Source organism: Drosophila suzukii, chromosome 3 (assembly GCF_043229965.1).
Source record: "Drosophila suzukii chromosome 3, CBGP_Dsuzu_IsoJpt1.0, whole genome shotgun sequence".
NCBI lineage: Eukaryota > Metazoa > Arthropoda > Insecta > Diptera > Drosophilidae > Drosophila > Drosophila suzukii.
In genome coordinates this window covers 65,204,152-65,223,393 of record NC_092082.1, presented here as the reverse complement: position 1 = coordinate 65,223,393, position 19,242 = coordinate 65,204,152, and the positions used below count along the sequence as shown (strand labels likewise).

The window sequence follows — 19,242 nt, the reverse complement described above, 5'->3', positions numbered from 1 at the left end:
ATTTTTAAGGTTCCAAAGAATAAACCGCAGCGCAGGAAACCAAGTCTGGTGGGCCTACCAACGTTCACTTTATTATCAGTAGTTTTCCTGGTAAAAAGGTGCATTAGAAAGGGTATAGAAACAATATCTTGTTTTTCGGGGATACCTATATAAGCAAAAAGGATCAGTATTTGTTTGAATAAACATTAAAAAAGAGTAAACTTGTTCATTGAATGAATTACATTTCTGTGATACACTTTCATTAAAGACTTTTTAATGATACGTTTTTGGGTATGCATTAGCTACTATAAAATAGCCTTCACATGTAATTGATACCGAATTATCAACTTTCAAGATAAAACTGATAGATAATTTCCTATCTCAAATGGCCACAGACATCAGCACCCACTTCCCTCGATCAGGGGACCAGGTAAACCTGATACTTGTGTGATTTGTTTTACCCAATCGCATGCAATGTGATAGGAGACGAAGAGCAGCGAAAGTTGTTCAATAATAATTGGCTTAATTAAGAGTATAATCTACATAGAAACTCGAAATTAAATTCGAAATTAGCGAAAATGCCAAACGAAATCCAAAAGCCATTTCCACATTATATAAAAACGCGAAAAATGAAGTTTTCGAATGCCATCGCATGGTTATATGCGAGGGGCCAAGTTTTCGCAGTTCGTTTTTCCACCTTCTTTTTCGTTGGTAATATCTTCATTCGTGTTACACATGAAATTTTCATGATAAAACCGAAGAGAGTTGGCAAAACGTAGGCCATGAAACCAGCCGAAATCTCATTCAAGTTAATCTCGATTCGAGACTGTTTCAAAAGCCAGCGAGACCGAAATAAAAGAAATAAAGTCGGTGCGCTTTAAATTGGCTTAGTTTTCCTTATTTGTTCACCAAAAGCATTTAACCAATTTGCTTTGCACCGAAGACAAATATTACGTCAATATTTTGTGCTTAATTTTCGGGTTTCTTTGTTTGGTCTAAATTTGATTGTTTATTATTCGATGATTAAAGTCAAATAAATCAAGGCAGGGAAGGCGATAAATAAACGGAATATAAGTGGTGTTTAAGCTTCAAAGATTTATTTGTTCGAAAGGTGTGCAGACTGGTATCTTCAGTCTGCCATTAATTGGATTGATAAAATTGAATTTATTTGTCTAATGGCATTGAGATAAAATTTCCTCATCAACAAGTAATCAATCCTATGAGTGTTCTGAAGAATCAAATGTATTTTCTGCAATTAACCCAAAATGCACCGCTTTGTCAACTTTTAGTTTGGTTTTCCCAATAATATTTCGCAATATATAAACACTAAAGCGGTTTAATTGAGCCTACCCAAGTACAAATCGTATGACCAACGAACGGGGCCCAAGCCCAAAGAAAATGTGTAGCAGCTGCCATTGTGGTGTTGTTGCTGGGGCTGCTGCCGTTTATTGTCAAAGCGGTTAAGCGACATGCCACCAAAAATGATTGACAATCACTTTACAAACAGTTTTCAACAAAAACAACGCACACTGAGAAAAACAAGGCCCACGCTCGGGCAGCACTTCCCCGTTTTAGCAGTCAGCAACCAGTTGCATATGAAAGTAAAAGTAAAGCAAATCCACATGCACATGCAGCGTGTAATATATACACGAAATGCATTTAAATGCAGACTCGTTCGGGCCGAAGGAGAGACATATAAAAGCGGCTATATGTTTTATATACACAAAGCAAACAAAAGGCAAGCCGGTGCGAAGACAGCCACACCGGTTGTGAATGCAGACACTGCTCAGACAACTATACCCATATAATGTACCCAAAGCCTGCATATAAACATATATCCATATACATATGTGGCCGCTAATAAAATGCGTTCAAAAAGGCCGCTGCGCCTGGTGAACCGATACCCAGATGCTGATAAACAACCAGAAAACAAAACCCAAGCTCAAGCTCAAAAATAACCGAAACTTCATTTCGAAGACATGACATCATATGTGCTGCATAATCTTCTCTGGCGGGATTTAAATTGGCTTAACAGAATTTCTTTGAATATTCGACTCGTGACTCAAAAGGTTGCCCTGGGAATTCTTCGCGGCAATGAATTTATTTATTGGCCTTCGGCTCGCTTCAGAAGCTTTATGGAAAAATTACGTCTTTTGCTTGAGAAACATAAATTGAAATCAGGGATAAAATAAGTAGCTTTTCTGTGTCATTCTTATTTTATTACAATAAGGATTTAAAGTTTTTGGGGGAAGTTTTCATTTGGTTTTTTATTATTTTTAAGGATGGAAAAAAAGGTAGTTTAGGTAATAAAAATAGAATAAATAATAAAATATTCTCCTTTGACATAAATCTTTATTAAAATATATATAATGGCAGCATAGGCAGTATAATATCCCAATAACTATAAAGTAAACCTGTAAATTTTTAAGTTGTCTGATTTTATTTAACAAGGTCTAAATTATTAATAGCCAGTTATTTTAGATACTATCAGTCAGTCAACTATTTATGATCCAGAATGTACACCTTTTTTGTAGCGCATAAATCAAATTTTATGATAGGAATTCCAACCTTAAAATGTGTACATTTTGAAGATAAATAAACTTAGAACGGAGTCGTTGACAGACGGCTAGTCAATCAGCCCCACCTGACCATGACCATGACTTCAGGGTGCAGATCTTCTCACGATCATTTGACTTAGGCAATCACTGTTTTTCGGCGTAGCAAAAGCCATTAAATTGATGCATGTATAACATGGCACCAGGCTCAATAATAATTATAATAAATTTCTGCCTTTGGCAAATGGCTTGTGAAAGTTTTTCACACAGGGAGCCGGCCGCGATTTATGCAACAGTTTATTGGTTATTGTTGTTTTTGGCACTCTCTCATGCAAATTGAATGGGGCTCAAGGCTGTTGTGACGAAGTCGTCGACTGCATACAAAACACGAAAATGTGATTCACATTTCGGCTCATGTGATACGGTTGCTAAAAAGCTGTTGATCGACCTTCATAAGGCAAAAACGTCACCAAAAACGTGTGTTCGAGAAAACCCTAATTGACATTTTATCAATTTGAAGACGACGCCGGAACTATATGAACTATTTGGCTTTTGCCTGGCATCGAGAATTACGTGTACCATTTCGAATGCCTTGAATGACTCACTAGCTGGGCGTTTTTCAAGCGTCAGACGAAACGCCATTAATTTTGACCAACTTGTCCGGCCTCAGACACTGAATTTAACGCGTAATTGTTTACAAAACGGCAGGGCTATTTTGATATAATTAATATTTATTAAATGCTTATATAAACGTTAAGGTGATGTGGGTTTCATTTGTCGATGTGAGATATGCTGGCCCACTTCAAAGTCATCGAAAAACGGGCTTCAAAATTAATAAAGCATTTAGAATGGCCGGTCGAATGAGAGATTGTGAATCTCGAGAGCAATAAAAATACACGAAGGCGAAACTTAAAGGCAGCGAAAAGATCAAGTTGAAGACCCAGAAAGATGTTAAGAAATAAATATACGTTGACCTTGAGAAATATTGGGCTGCGAATATTTTATTCAAATAATACAAATGCAGCTAAGTAATTTGAATAAATGAATTTTATCTTTCTACAAGTGGAATCCTGCTGTAGAATGTTTCAGTGGCACAAAAGCTGTGCCCATTGAGCAATAAAAAAGTATTTTCCCACTACAGTTACGCATAAACTTTAGATCCGCTTAGCCATCAGTTATGTTTGTACGAATGCAAACCATCTATTAAACCCCCCCGCAGTTCGATGTCGTCAGACGGTGCGTATACGCGATTAGGCATGCACGAGTGAACTTGGCCCCCAAGTGAAGTCGAGTCACTGATCATTTGTCTGGCTTTAATTGCGACGATTGTTGCAGCCGTTTGGCAAACTATCTGATAAGCGTTTAATTTGATTATCAGTTTGCATGAAATTTATTAAGTGTAAAAGGTCGAAAGGCAGCTTTAATTTGGGCCACGGCCTGGGAGTACTAATTTGACCTCTTAATTAAGCAGCTGGCGACATCTGCTGAACGAGTTTGTCGTCCAAGTCTTTTGTTTTGGAACTGAACTTTATCGGCAAAAGAGCTAACCACTATTATTGCCAAGTTTTAATTGTGAGCCCGAGCCCCATTGACATTTAACGGATAACTGGCCGTTCTGAGAGAGGCGCAAATCATAATCTAATCGAAGTGCCGGTCTCGAGCCAAAGCTGATCGGCCAGATCGACCACGAGCGGCAGCTGTTAAACAAGAATGCCAAACCGCTCCGCTGAAGGCAGTCCACTTTTAAGAACAGCACGCAACCAGACTGAATCAACAATAGCCGGCTATTGTTGCCATATTCTCGATTCAGTTCCAGCGCAACCGAAATCGGGGTTATCAGTTCACTGAAAGAGGTTGTAACAACAATGTTGTAGGGAAATAAATCATACCATTTGCTAAGGAATAAATTAAATATTTGTTGAGTTTGCTACACCGGAGGAAGGTTATAGAACTACACAAATGCGTGACTATTCAAATGACTGAATGTATGAGGTAAGAAACTTTGACTGCTTCTTTAGGGATTTTTATATCCAAAAAAAACAATACTTTTTGTTATTGTGATAGCTATAATAAAGACACATTGAATATATTAATGGTTGTACATTAATAATGTCTAATTGATTGAGGACTTAATTTAAATGTTTATATGTTGATTTTTATTTTTGCTTGTACGTAAGGGTTTGTTGTTTTTATAGGATGCGTAAAACATAGGAAAATATACTAATATTGAAATTTGTATAAATATGAAACTAGTTTGTTGGTTTATCAAATCAAACCAATCTTAAATATTAACATCTGGGAATCATTAAATTAAAACCATCCGATAGCCAATAAACCCAAATCTTAAAGAGCATTGGTCTCTCCACATTCCTAAGTTGGCTTTCTTTTTTGTGCACACTTTTTTTGTAGCTGCCTTCTTTTGAGATTCTGTTATTAATTTATTAATAGTTTTTGCCACCACGGTGAGCAGTAAAACCCGTTGTAGCTACTCTATTGGTTGGTCATGGGATTTTGTTTATCATGAAAATTCTAAATGGCATGCTCATGTCATTTGCTAATTTTTTATGGCCCCAAACGATAAAGTTGCAAAGCAAGTTCGCCGCTCACGTCGCTCAGCAAAGACCTTGACTTTCTTTTTAGTAAATGAAACATTTCTCCGACTCCGACTGGCTACAATTAGCCGGCCGTAAAAAAGTTAGGGCTGGAGTTGACAAACTCCACGTTACAATGCGCATTTTGAAAGCAAAACTGTTTGCCTGTGTGTAGAAAGTCAAAGTCGAGGCGTTGACAATGCGTTTTGTTGACTCACTCACTCGCGGTTTCTGCTGTTTTTGAGACATTTCACTTGTTGGCATGCAAATTCTGGGGCCATTAGAGTCACTGGTCGAGCAGAAACGATTGCAGAAACCGGCGGATATCCATTTCGGCCCAACAAAAGGCTCTCATAAATATCTGATTCCTGATATTCGCCTTTTGTTTAGGCCGGAACAATGGCAAATCAATTAAAGCTTGCCGCCTGGCAAGTCAACTTTTGTCTGCCTTCCGCCTGTACATTTATCACTTACGGATCGAGCACTTTGCGCAGACGCAGGTAACTAGTTTTCACCTCAGCCACCTAAAGCACACATTTCAAGGCAATAAAATATGTTTGGCCATGTAATTCTCCAACGTCTGGAAGTGCACTCCTGCGCGTGTGTCTGCGCAAAATGCATTTCCATTTCGTTTTGTTTGACTCGGTCTCTGTTTATTTTGAGTCTCCGTGGGGAATGTTGACCGTGCATGTCATTCGCATTTAGTTTTGAAAGTTGTTTGCTTCCTGCTGCTTCACGTCGCTGCAATTTTGCCGTTTTAATTAAAAACGCACCACCTCTGGAGGCTCATAGTAATTTATAAGTAAATGTAAGGGTACACAAAGTTTTTTCTGCTGAACTGCTCAATAAATAGTAGAATATACAAACTTTTCGGATCAACGCAGAATTTACACTAAATGTCGGAGGAGAAAAGGCTGCCAGCATTAGAAAATCAATCAATATTAACCCACTAAAGAAGACACTTCAGTTACACTTGGCCTAGATTGTGCGTTTAAACGAGCTCATTAAGTGGTAATTTGCACTTGAAAAGGGATAAAAGGCGCAATCAAGTGAGAAAAGGTAGAAGGGAGACAAAGTTAGTGTATTAAGTATTTATCGTAATTAATTAAAATTTTCAAAAATTAAACTTGCACGCCCATTTGGTATTTTTATACTGAACAACTTTCGCAGTGTCCATTTGAAATTGGCGCCATAGTGTGGCAACGCCATGCAAACGATAGTTTAGCCGCTTGATTGGTATCGATAGTTAGCCGCGACAACCACCTCGGTTAGCAAATACACCTTCCCCGATATCGATTTTGGTCCATCTCTATCACTTCAACAGTGTTGAAAAACATCCATATTTGTCCCTACATTAATTTTATGTCTTAAATTAAAAAATTTCAAAACTAAGATCAGTAAAAGCTATACAAGGAGTATCAATTCAACCGGAAATGGCCACCACTTCTCGTGCATCAAGAAGCCAGAATGCCAATCTCTCGCAGGCAACCCAACAACCCATTCGAGAGGTGGACGACAAAGTACGCGCCATTTTAAACTACATCCTCGATCACACTGCCTACAAGATTCCTATCAAGGACAAGGATTTGGTGCCGGCGGCTGGCGATAGGAACGAGCTGAAAAAGCGTCTGCCGCTTGTCACTGAATTGCTGGCCAAGAGATTCGGTATTTTGTTAACCCCCCTGGATGCGGGCTCAAAGACGTTCGTTTGCATTGCGGAGGAGCCGATGGCCTCCATTCACGAGCTGACCCCGGCACAAAGACCCCAGTTCACGCTGCTGTACATCGTCCTCATGTATATCTTCCTGCGCGGCAACCGCATCGAGGACTCGAAGCTGTATGGCATGTTGGAGATGCTGAATATCCAGGACGAAGAGCACGGCTACTTCGGAGCCAATCCGCGCAAGCAGATCGACGAGACGTTCGTAAAGCAGCAGTACCTGAAACGGGAGCGCTCCCAGCTTAGCGCCTACGACGACCCCAAGACCTTCTTCCTGTGGGGACCGCGAGCCAAGGCAGAGTTCACCTACGAGCAGATCGTGCAGTTCGCCTCAAGGCTGCTCAATCAGCATCCCAAGATTTTCGATCACCACCTGACCATGGCCCAGGAGGGGGTACATGCGGAGCAGTAGGATCTCCAGCACTTAAACATCGTTCTGGTATACTTACAATATGATAAAACATTTAACTGAATTTCCAGAAGTAAGCTTATTTAAATATAAATATTTGACTTTCAATAAAGTTAAATTGAAGTAAAATACATTTTGTAGACTATGTCTAACATAACTATTTATGTGTATGAAGAAATTTAAAAAAATTAAACAAAAGTAGAAATTAAAGTGATATAAATTAATTTTTCAATTTGTATCCGTTCTCTCAAAAGCATACGCAGTATAAATACAACTATAAAAATGTAATAATTGACTACAACCAAGTTTTGGCCAAATGGTAAGCGAATTTTGTAGCTACTAGGCTCGCAAAGATTAATAAAATTAAGTTAAAATCCCATTAATTAAAACCCCAAGGTAACAAATTACCACTTAATCATAGAGTTACAAAAACAGCACGCCTTTCTATTTATTTAAAAACTATAATTCACAACGGAAACAGAGACCCGTCCCTAATACTTTGCGTAGTCTGTGTCCATGATGAGCTTTCCATCCTTGTCCTTTAAGCGAACGCGGCCGTTGGAGTATCGAGTCTCTTGGCTGCCATCCGGGTAGACCAGCTTAACAGTGCCATCTGGATACTCCCTTCGCTTGTTCAGTTTTGTATGAATCTCCTTTTGGCCGTTGGGTAGATTCAGAATCTTGTCCCCGTTCCGGAGCTGCACTAGGTGAGTTCCATCCGCATAACGCCACTCCTCCAGTTTTTCTGCATCGCTGGGATCAACCACCTTAATGCTGTTGTTGGGAAAGTGGATCTCGATGGTGCCATCCTTGCGACGATGCTCAGTCTGTCCATTGGGAAACTCGAGTATTTCCAAGCCGTCAAGGTAGGAGGTGTGCCAGGTGTTGGTCTCGGCGTAATAATACTTCACTGTGCCCTCCCTGATGTCAGTCTCCTTAATGTCTTTATTGAAGTACAGCATGCGAATGGTCATGCCATCTGCGCTTATCTTCTTTAGATTGCCATTGGGGTACCAAATGTCCTTGCTTCCATCTGCATTCATAATCTCCCGCTTAAAGTCGCTGCTAGAGTTGGCAGCCGGTGGGGTATCGACTTTGGCAGCCGTCACTGGTGCCACAACTTCTTCCTCGTCTGCAGAGCTACTGGAGGCGTAACTCTCATCCAAAGCCTCTGGTTTTTTCTTGTTTCTGCCCAGGGAGCGACTGCGACTTCTCACTTGGGCACTTCCGCTGCTCTGGCGACGATTTGGCGGTTCACGTTGCTTGGCAGGCTTACCAGCAGTGCCATCCAAGGACTGAGCACGGCGGCCGTTCTCATCAAGGATTTGCGACGTGGAGGCAGACGGCAACTGAATGAAGATATCAATTAATGTTGTACACAAAATTAACCACACTATTCCATACTCACCACCTTTGGTGCCAGTCTAGCAATGTTTCGGTTGATCTCCTGCAGCATTTTGCTGTTACTCTCGCGACTTATTTTGACCAGCTCCTGTTCCAAGCGCTTGTTTTCTCTGCTAAGCAGCTCGATCTCGTCCCGGTAATTGCGCTGCTCCTTCTCACTGGCCCGCAGTTGAGCTCGGAGCCGGGCCTGTGCGGAGACGTGGGTCTGCTCCTTCTGCTTGAGCTGCAGCTGCAGTCCCTCCAACTCCTGCTTCAAGGCGGCTATTTCCTTCTTTTCCTTAGTGTTTGCATTGCTCTTTTGGAGCCGCATCTGCTGCTCGAACTTGCGGCGCTCCTCCTCGATCTTCATGCGTTCGTCATGCAGGTAAATCTCCGCTTGAATCTTTTCGTCGTGGACGCGTTCCATGGCTTCCATGTGGTCCTGTGTGCACTTGGCCTGATCTAACTCGTGTTGCTGCTTGAGGCGAAGGAGCTGGGCGTTCTGCGCCTTGAAATGTGCGATCTCGGCCTCAAGTTCCTCGAGACGAGTTTTAACTAAATTAGCCTTCTCCTGAAGCTCTTGGGTGAGAGGTTCCTCTGGGTGCTGACTGGGACTTGACTTCTTCTTCTGCTCCAAAGCCTGGAAGAGAGCGGACTTGAACTGTTCGAAGAGCTGAATATTGGAGCCGTCGTTGAGGCTGGTTGCCTCGGAGTATTCGTTCGTGTCATTGGAGTCGGAGAAGCGCACTCGCACTTGGGTTTTCCCCACCTGAATGGGTGTCGCTGTTAGGGTCTGGTCACTGGACTGCTGTTCGTCCTCCTCTTCTTCCTCCTCCAATTCTTGGATGCGCACTTGGTCTACATGTGGCTGCAAACGCATCTGACGCACCTGCTGTGTGACGACAATATGATCGGAGTCATCAGCTGTGCCATGTCGCTGATCCTTGCGTGCCATAAAGGTACGAATGCAGCTGGAGTTCATATCAAAGTTCCCTTCAGTGGCTTTCTGTTCGAGTAGCTCGAATATGCTCACATTACTGTCATCTTCCACTCGGATTTGAGCTGACCGTCTTTGGATTTGAGCTGGCTTTATGCTTTGTGTGTCCAACACCTTGGCCCAGCAAACTCCTGTCATAGGACTGGCCTCCGAGGAGGCTTCATCATCGGCTTGAGTGGTCTGCCCGGCTCTGCTCTTCTGCTCCACGAATCGAACTTTTGGCGAGATGCTGGAGGCAGTGGTGGAGGATGCGTAGGAAGACTTGAGATCTGGCGTGGAGTTGCAGACGTTCTTGGAGTTGATTAGCATCTGCTGGAAACGCTGCTCGTTGAGATCGAGTTGAGCTGGAAGTTTGGTTGCTGGAACAGGGGCGGCTGCTGGAGCAGGAGCCTGAGCGGGCGGTGACTTGCGCTTCTTGAGGATGCCCTTCTTCAGCTGGGGCGTGCGGAACTGGGGGTGGGCATTGGCGTACTTGTATCGCGGCAGGTTCTCCAAGCGCAGCTGGTCGGGATTGATCTTAAAGCGCTGCTTTAGACCTTCGCCGCGACGCAGGAAAGGACGCTTGGGCTTGGCTGGCTGCGGGCTGGTCAAAGGAATCTCGAGCTCATGTTCGTCCTGATCAGCCGCGAGCCGCGGCATTTGTATGGAGTGATCATCGTCCCACTGCGACTCCTCCAGCACACTGTTCTCCTTGCTTTCCGCCTCCTGGTGGAGCAAACCCAGCATTTTGTACATATTGCGCTGTTCTAAGCCGAGCAAAACGCGCTGGTTGGTCTGACGCTCCTGCAGCAGTCTCTTCTGCTCGTCCTGCCAGCGAGTTAACGCCGCCAGGCGCTGAGCGATGGCCTCCTGGTTGAAGGCCATTCCAATGGGACTTTCGTCGGGCTCCTGCATTTCTATTTCACATCGATTTGCGCTAATTGTTAAGAACGATGTACGCGTAGTGGAATTTAAAATTATGACAGCCGCTGTCCAACACTGCAAAAGTGGCAGCTCTGCAACCAGGGATGACTACTATTGACCATAATATTGGACAATTTAATTAGAATTAATTTTTTATTTCAAATACAACATTATAAACAGTATAAGTTTAAAGTTTAATTTTAATGGAAAAGTTATATATCCGGATCCGCTTCCTCAGGCTCATCAAAGTCCTTTACGTTCACGTCGGCATCCTCGCCATACTGCAAAATACTGTCAATTTGCAGCAGAAGATCGCCCACGCTCTCCTCGTCCTGGGAATCCAACGGGAAAAATCTCACCAAACTGTAAAGTATAATAAAAGAAGTTATATTATTTTCAAACAACACAAAATAAAAGAGTGCGACAAGTGGCAACGCCACCGCTTCGCTCGCAGCCCTCGTATCTCACACAAAAGCAATTTTCGACGCGTCGCAAAAGAAAAATGTGCTTGTGCAATTAAAATCGGTCGGGAAAACTAATAATAAACCATATTCGGTGCACCTAATTGCATGGAATTAGTGCGTATGCGGTAATAGTGCGGCATTTGCAAAAACGCGCGCAAATAGTGAGCTGACGAAATACCACCAAAAATCCCAACCAACAAATCCCAGGCAGCCAGCAGCTACAAAAATCGCCTAATTTACGATACAAAACACTTTTCGGGTGAAAATCGAAAAACGCTGAATTCCGGGCACGGGCAAAACACCGCAGGAATTCAAAAATGGAGACGCCTGTCGAGGAGCACGGCATGGACCTGACCAAGGTGTCCGTGGTGCGGTCCGCCAAGGGCGTGGATATGCTCTGTGTGGACGACTATCTGTACCACTTCGACCGCATCGGGCGCAACAACACCTACCGATGGCTGTGCAACAGACGCAAGGACAAGGCAACCCCCTGCAAGTCCCGCATCTGCACCGTGTTGCCCGATCCGCTGGACAAGACGCGCCACGTCGTCGTGGACGTGGTCCTAGCCCACATCCATCCGCGCTGCAGCGATCATGAGGTCAACAAGGTTGCCCAGCGCAAGCGGCTCTCCGTGATGATGATGAACGACGCATACAGCACCACCCAGCCGAAGAGAGCCCGTCAGTACGAGCGCGCCAACGCCGGCATGAATCCGCCGGAGTTCATCTACGGAGGCATCGACACCTCTGCCGTGGAGGCCTCCTTTCAGTTGGACTTTGAGGTACGGCCGCAGCTCAACTGTACCTGGCATATGCCCCTGATATTCCCCTTAAGCGCATTTTAATATGAAGAACCTTGTTGTGTAAATATTTATAATAGTCCTTCGACTGTTTACTATCCCGTTCTCTAGAAACATTTAGAAATCGGATGTTTTCTTATCTCTGATTTTAATTAAGTATGGCAGCCATTAACTAGGACAATTAATTTCCCTAAACTGACAATTTCTGGGGGAAATTTTAAGTTATGATGCCATTTTTAATACGAATATATTCGCAAACATTTCCCTATTTTACATATTTAATTGTTTCCCATTCAACCAGAATCAGCTTATAAAAAATATCGCCTTGAAGGGCCGTTAAAAGGACTATAAATACCAAGTGTTGGTCATAGATGATTAATAAAAATACTATACGACTACCTTGACCAAAAAATTAGGGATTTTTTGGGAAGAGAGTTTTAATAATATTAACAATTTGTTGAATATGAGAAAAGCGTAAACATATTATAATGACATATGAATAAGGTGAAACATAAATTGAGAACTGCTAGAAAATGAAAAGGAAAGGAAGAACATTTTCAATATAACTTTTTTGAAGACCTCCTACTAGAATGAACACTATGATTCGAAAATTAGTAAGTAGGCGGGCATTTATTTTAATTTAAAGTAGTCGTTGGTTTTCTTTAAATGATAAACCACTAACATTGTTTTCTTTCTGGCAGGACAAGGACCGCGTGTACATGCTGCGACGCCGCGATGGCCGTGTCATGGTCTGCATCGACGGGCATCTGTACTACCTGGCTGGAAAGTCGTACAAAGGGGACATCTTCCGATGGACCTGTGTGCGCAAGCGTGACATCGAGTGCACGGCTAGGATCTGCACGGAGGCGACTCTGGCAGGAGCACATCGACTGCACGCCGTCGACTCCGATGCACACATTCATCCGCACTACTCGGCCGCCAAGCTGATGCACATGTTTTCCAAGCACCAGATCGTTCTGGTAGAGGACGAACAGACCTCGGATGTGCTGGCAGAATGCCCCAATCTGGAATACTTCGATCCGGAAAACACTTTCCATACATCCCAGCGGTGCGATGATTTGGAATCCATAATTATCGAGGAGTGCGAGGATAACTACGATGTGTATGTAAGGACGGAAGAAGGCCAGGGCGAAGAGGTTCATGGCGATGAAGAGGTCGAGGGTCAGGAAGAGGAAGACGAGAATTTGCTGGTGGACCCAAAACTGGACCACAACAGAAAGTGGCCACTGGCATTTGATGTAATTGCCAACTATATCCCTCAGCCTGGCTTTAATCCGCTCACGGAGACGGACTTAACCAAGTTTACATTTCTTCCCTCGGCAAAGGGTCGGAAAGTACTGTGCTTGAGTCAGCACCTATATCACTTTGACTCCCAGAGCAGGTCCAATGGACACATGTTCTTCACTTGCATAAATCGACGTGACAAGGTCAACACTTGTCACGTTCGCATTACCCTGGATCCGGGTGAGGACGGACCAGTAGTAATCCGAATCAACGGGGAGCATACGCACAATCCAGATATGAAAGAAATTGCTCGGCGGCTCAAGCAGCAGGTCAAGCTCAACCAGGAGAATCCGCAAAAGTTGCCAAAGAGCGAGCATGGAGAAGATGTCAGTTTCGAAAGCGACGAGGGATCGGCCAGCCAGGGTACAGAGACCTATGAAACGGGACAGAGCGTTGACGAGAGCTACGAGCACATCGACACAAGCAATGTAGTGATGAAGAAGGTGATTAGCATCGATGGTGCCATCAAAATGGAACCCGAATCCAAGGCGAACATGATTGTGCAGTACCTCAAGGATGGGGCGGACAACATAAGCGCCAAGATCGAGATATTGCCTGACGCGCTGGAGGAGCTCGACCCTCAATCTCACGCTGCTTACGCGTCCACGCCCTTGCCAAAAGTTCGACAGCCAGAGATCACGAACATCCGCCGGCGACGCGATGTGGTAGAGCCGACAAAGGGTGCGCAGCCGGATATGGACCTTACCAAGATTTGTACCCTAAGGTCTGCTAAGGGCCATGAACTCCTGTGCGTTGATGGCTATATTTACCATGCCAAGAATAGAGGCGTAATCTCACGCAACTACTGGGTGTGCATCAAGAGCCGCGATCCGGACATCAATTGCAAGAGTCGCATCTCGACAGCCACCCAAAAGGATGGCTCCATTCGTGTACTTCGAGTGTACAACAGTCACAGCCATCCTTTCAGCGAGGATGACATCAAGCGAAGATTGTACAACGAGATTAACAAGAAGAATAACAAGAATCTAAAGTTTAGACCGCTCCACTTTATCGGAAAATCGCTGGAACAGATTCAGCAGGAGTATGGTGATTTGGCCATCGAGCGACTCAATGTGTCTAACATAAGTAGCGATATAGTGGTGCACAAGAAACCACGAGCGCCGGGCAGTCATAATAGCAGCTCCGCAGCATTATCCGTTTCGCACAAAGTTGAGCCTCATAATGATGATGAGGATGTTGTCATCGATGAGGAAGAGTTCCAAGATCAAGAGGGCGAAGAAATGACCCTCGATGGCGATCATCAGTACGTCGACATGGACAACACAGACGGCATCATTGAGGTCGTGGAGGAAGTAGCTGATGATATCGACGGCTACGGGTCTATTGAGTACGTATAACCATCAGTTAAAAACATGCTTTTCTTTTGGGAATACAATATTTTATTCTCTTTCGAAAAATACTTTTACTTTTATGGCAACAAACAAAATTAAAACTCATTTTAAAATATTCAAACACGACTATTAATTTAATATGTTATACGCTTGACAGATATCCGCGTGACTTTCTTTAAAACATAAATTCATTTTAAAAAGCAAAGGAATTTCGCAAGCAGTGACATAAAAACTTATTCCGCGCAATGCGAAAATCTCCAAGCAATATGTAAAAAACACTATATTAAAAGTATTTGGGGAACAAGTCTTACAATCCTATTCATGAAACTGGTTTACATTGTCATTGAAATGAACACCTGCATTATCTGGTAGCTTGGTAAAGCGAGATTATCAGTAGCATTTGAAAGTTGGGCGAGCGCACTACATTAATTGTGAGTTTAACATTATTCAGTTTAAAAAAAATATTTAAAAAGACCAGAAATTTGTTGATACACACAAAAATGTATGCATAATAAAAATAGCTATAGCAAAAATGGAACCAAAAATAGAAATATTTCATTAAAGAGAGGCAAAGTGCTTTCACTTTTCAAGCTAGTGGCAAAAAGCAAACCGGTCGAACGAGGCACAAATCAAAAACTAATAGTTGCTTTGTACCCACAGACCAATATACACCATGAAACTGTACGCCGTATCCGATGGGCCGCCTTCCCTGGCCGTTCGTATGACCCTGAAGGCCTTGGATATTCAATATCAACTAATCAATGTGGACTTCTGCTCCTTGGAACATCGTTCTGAGGATTATTCGAAGGTATGTGCAACATTATTCAGCCCTGAAGATGTATAAAAATTTAAATGTGCATGAACTTTCAGATGAATCCACAAAAGGAGATTCCCGTGCTGGACGACGATGGTTTCTACTTATCAGAGAGCATTGCCATTATGCAATATCTTTGCGACAAATACGCGCCGGACTCGTCACTGTACCCACAGGAGGTCAACACGAGAGCGATAATTAATCAGCGACTTTGCTTTAACATGGGATTCTACTACGCCCCCATTTCAGCCCACAGCATGGCACCCATCTTCTTTGACTACGAACGTACGCCCATGTCGCTAAAGAAGGTGCAGAACGCACTTGAGGTGTTCGAAACATATTTGGAGCGTCTGGGCACTAAATACGCGGCCGGCGATAATATTACCATTGCAGATTTCGGGCTTATTTCGGCCACGCTTTGTTTGGAGGCAATTAACTTTGATTTGATGCAGTATCCGTTGGTGAACAAGTGGTACGAAACCTTCAAGGAGGAATACCCGCAGCTGTGGGAGATCGCTAACAGTGGCATGCAGGAAATTAGTGCATTCGAGCAGAATCCTCCTGACTTGTCCCAAATGCATCACCCATTCCACCCGACGCGCAAGGCTAAAGCCTGAAGCATTAGATTTAAGACCCTTTCAGCAAGGGGAAGTAAAAACCTTAATTTGTAATTCTTGTGAAATATTCAATATATATATAGGTATGAATATATATGATATAAATACTAATATTATTTGGTTTCACTCTTAAAATATTTTTGAAAAAAGTTTCAATGCTTGAGAACATATATTTGAATTATAAAAATTAAATCTTAGAAAGTAAAGCAAAAAGTCAATGTAATATTATGGATGACTTGTGTCGTTGTAAAATGCAATTCATTCAAGTTAGAGTACTGAAGCGTATTGGTATGAAACGGAAAAGGTCGTATTTTAAAAATAATTGGCATGGTATGCACACTAAGCAATAACATAAAGGCTTTTTAAGAGTGATCTTAACTTATCAATATAATCTTTTATGTCAACCATTTAAAGTCTTTGGAAATCTATTAACTAATCAGCTTTTGTATTTACTAGTAAACACTATCAACCTCGTGTGTATCATTAACATTAAAATAGTAACACAACAGTGAATACCTTTGTAATTATTTGTTTATTAAAAAAAAATTAAATTTTATGATTTAATTTGCGGAGCAGAAAGATAATTTTTCATCAAAGTCCCATAAGTTATTTGTTACTGATGCCAATAAGGATCATTTGGGACAAAAACTGGTTCATCGGATGGGTCTTAACACCATCGTCAGAGAATACGGTCGTTAAAAACTACGCATTCAGGAATTCTGTTTTTAGAGTAGCTCACCTGAAATCCTCGATCAGCGATCCGATGGCCTCCGTCAGCTTGGCGTACTTCTCGCCGAAACCTGTCCCTATGGTCAGCTCCCCCATCAGACTGTGCGCATCTGGCTCCAGGTACATCTCCAGCTGCTTCCGCGCCTCACTGCTCAGCAGATCTACTTTGGTCAGCACATTGACGTGCGGCTGCTCCATGTTGGCCATCACACTGAGTGCCGCCATGGTCCCGGATATAAACTTGGCCCCGTCCACCATGAACTGCGAGTCCAAGCAGAAGACGACGCAGGTGCGAAAGTTCCAGGACTCTAGCAGCTGCACCAGCTGCTTGCCCATCTTCAGGTGAGTGAATAGTTCTATTTGACCGGGCATGTCGAACAGGATGTAGTCGTCATCCGGCTCGCCCACCATTAACTCATCTTCGCCGCCGCAGAGCTGGTCCTTCAGCCATTCCTGGTTTTCGATCAAGAACTCCAGGCAGAAGATCAGGCCCCCATTTGGTCCGTAGTGCAGCTCCTCGTCCTCCATGGCATCGTCCAGGTGGATAAGCTCGCGAATATCCGCCAGTGGGTTGTAGTTAAAGTGCTCCGCCGCCGGATCGAGGTTCACTACCTGGATGTTTCGCTTGGAGTCCATGGCATGTTGCTGCATTAAGCTGCAGTACGTCGACTGGGAAGGATTGGGATTTGGTTAGAACACTGGACGAAGCACCTGATGTTAAACTGGCCATACCTTGCCACTGCCAGCAGGACCAACAATTATCTGTGCGTACCGCATCCTTGTATTTCGCACGAATTTATTGTGTATAAAAACGCACGCTAACACAAACAAAACAAAGTAAGCGTGCGCCAGCTGTAGTATGGGCGCTCTAAAATGTTAGATTCCGCGATTTTCTAACAGCACTGTTAAGATGCCGGCCGGTTGGCAGCACCAGCGCGCCAACTTCAAATTTTACCCGCCAAGGAATAAAAATTCAAAAAATGTAGAAGTTAAATTTTTTAATAATCTTTTTATCGCTATTTAAATTTGTACCTTTTTAGTTAATGTACATATAACGAAAAACTATATTTATTTATCAGGTTAAAAGGCAATTGACAAATTATCTATAACCTAAGGTTTTTTGCAGTGACTATAGTGAGTCCGACCAAATGACGAATCTCTTCTTTTGTGATACAGCGTATTCGCACGCTGCATAATTAGCTGCCACTTCTACCGTTTTTTTTTTTATATTCATTTATTTCATACAACTATATACATTAAAAGTGAGTTTAAGAACAGAAGTAGGGGGCCGTGGTTGCGCGGTATCACCGCAAGGTATTGCTTCGCGCAATGGTAGCCACCTAGGCTGTTACTTCTCTCCTCTCGTTATCGGTGCGACGCAGCGTTCGCAGTACGCTCGCTGCGTAGGCCGCCGTCGCTTCCCAATTCGCCTCCTTCAGCAGCATGAGGGGCACAAAGGTTTCTGGCCGAACTCTTGCCCCCGTGGTCTCCGTGAGTATCTGGCGGTCATAGCCAAAGCGGCGACATTCAAAAAGGACATGCTGAGCATCCTCGACAATGCCGCTGCCGCACTCTGGGCAGCCGTCCTCCGTGTCGTGCCCGAAGCGCTTAAGAAAGCTTCGGAAGCAGCCGTGTCCACTCAGCGCCTGCGTGAGGTAAAAATCCACCTGGCCGTGCTTCCTACTTAGCCATGGCTCTATGCTGGGAATGAGCTTGTGCGTCCAGCGACCCTTGCTGGAGATGTCCCAGGCTGCCTGCCAGTTGACGACGCTCTGCATCCTGGCTCTTCTCTTCACCTCGGTCTTGGTACTGCGGTCCGCCTGTTCGCCTGCTAGAGCCGCGCGAATCTCCTTGGCCTCCCGCACCAGTTCACACAGGGGAACTTGGCCTGCGATGACAAGGGCTGCGTCGTCCGAGATCGTCCTGAAGGCACTCGAAATTCTAACGGCGCACAGGCGGTACGTCGAGTTAACACCTCGCATGTAGCTACTCACAGCAGTGGCCTCAGCCCACACTGGAGCCGCGTACAGCAACTGCGACTTGACAACAGTCGCGAGGAGCCTGCGTCTGTCCTGCTTCGGTCCCCTGGTATTCAGCAGGATCCTGCAGAGCGATCCTGTGGTTTCGCTTGCCTTCTTGTTTACGAACTCCAGGTGTTCGCGGTAGGAGAGGCGGGTGTCCAGCATGACTCCCAGGTACCTTATGGCACGCTGAGAAGTTATCGTTGACCCTCCGATCTGTATGTGCGCCGACTCCACTGCTTTCCTGCTTGAAATCAGCACCGCCTCAGTTTTGTGAGAGGCCAGCTCTAGGCCCGCCACTGCGAGCCACTCCTCCACTGCTCGAATTGCGCAGTTTGCAGCTGCCTCCACGGCCGCAACTTCCTTGGCCACCACAACTAGCGCGACATCATCCGCAAAGCCCACAATGTCGGTGCTGTTCGGCAGTGGGAGCTTCAAAACACCGTCATACATCGTGTTCCAAAGCAGAGGGCCCAATACCGAGCCTTGAGGAACACCGGCTGTCACCTCGTACGTCCTGGGGCCCACAGAGGTATCTAGGACCAACTCCCTTTTGCTGAGGTAGCTGTGCACTACATTCAGCAGGTAATCCGGGATGTTGAA

At 44.0% G+C, this 19,242-nt stretch overlaps 4 protein-coding genes across 5 annotated transcripts; 2 read left to right on the top strand and 2 right to left on the bottom strand.

Moving 5' to 3' along the window:
* Positions 1-6,436: 6,436 nt before the first annotated feature.
* On the top strand, positions 6,437-7,414 carry MAGE (necdin, MAGE family member). Its single transcript, XM_017084070.4, has one exon. It carries the CDS (start codon positions 6,559-6,561, stop codon positions 7,255-7,257), a length of 699 nt encoding a protein of 232 aa, XP_016939559.3. The 5' UTR covers positions 6,437-6,558; the 3' UTR covers positions 7,258-7,414.
* Positions 7,415-7,672: 258 nt separating this feature from the next.
* On the bottom strand, positions 7,673-10,604 carry Sas-4 (spindle assembly abnormal 4). The gene is made up of 2 exons (XM_017084124.4): positions 8,663-10,604; positions 7,673-8,603 (listed from the first exon to the last, which is right to left on the bottom strand). Exons 1-2 carry the CDS (start codon positions 10,526-10,528, stop codon positions 7,746-7,748), a joined length of 2,724 nt encoding a protein of 907 aa, XP_016939613.4. The 5' UTR covers positions 10,529-10,604; the 3' UTR covers positions 7,673-7,745.
* A 67-nt stretch (positions 10,605-10,671) lies between these two features.
* LOC108017131 (GPN-loop GTPase 3) lies at positions 10,672-17,483 on the bottom strand. The gene is made up of 3 exons (XM_017084109.4): positions 17,351-17,483; positions 16,629-17,287; positions 10,672-10,900 (listed from the first exon to the last, which is right to left on the bottom strand). The coding sequence occupies exons 1-3, from the start codon at positions 17,393-17,395 to the stop codon at positions 10,750-10,752; spliced, it is 855 nt and encodes a 284-aa protein (XP_016939598.3). The 5' UTR covers positions 17,396-17,483; the 3' UTR covers positions 10,672-10,749.
* gfzf (GST-containing FLYWCH zinc-finger protein) lies at positions 11,000-16,000 on the top strand. Of its 2 annotated transcripts, XM_017084105.4 has the most exons (4): positions 11,000-11,783; positions 12,503-14,454; positions 15,119-15,266; positions 15,329-16,000. In XM_017084105.4, the coding sequence occupies exons 1-4, from the start codon at positions 11,319-11,321 to the stop codon at positions 15,887-15,889; spliced, it is 3,126 nt and encodes a 1,041-aa protein (XP_016939594.4). In that variant the 5' UTR covers positions 11,000-11,318; the 3' UTR covers positions 15,890-16,000. The 2 variants fall into 2 exon arrangements, with proteins under 2 accessions (XP_016939594.4, XP_065722733.2); XM_065866661.2 differs by lacking the exons at positions 11,000-11,783; positions 12,503-14,454 and adding an exon at positions 14,754-14,889.
* Positions 17,484-19,242: the final 1,759 nt, after the last annotated feature.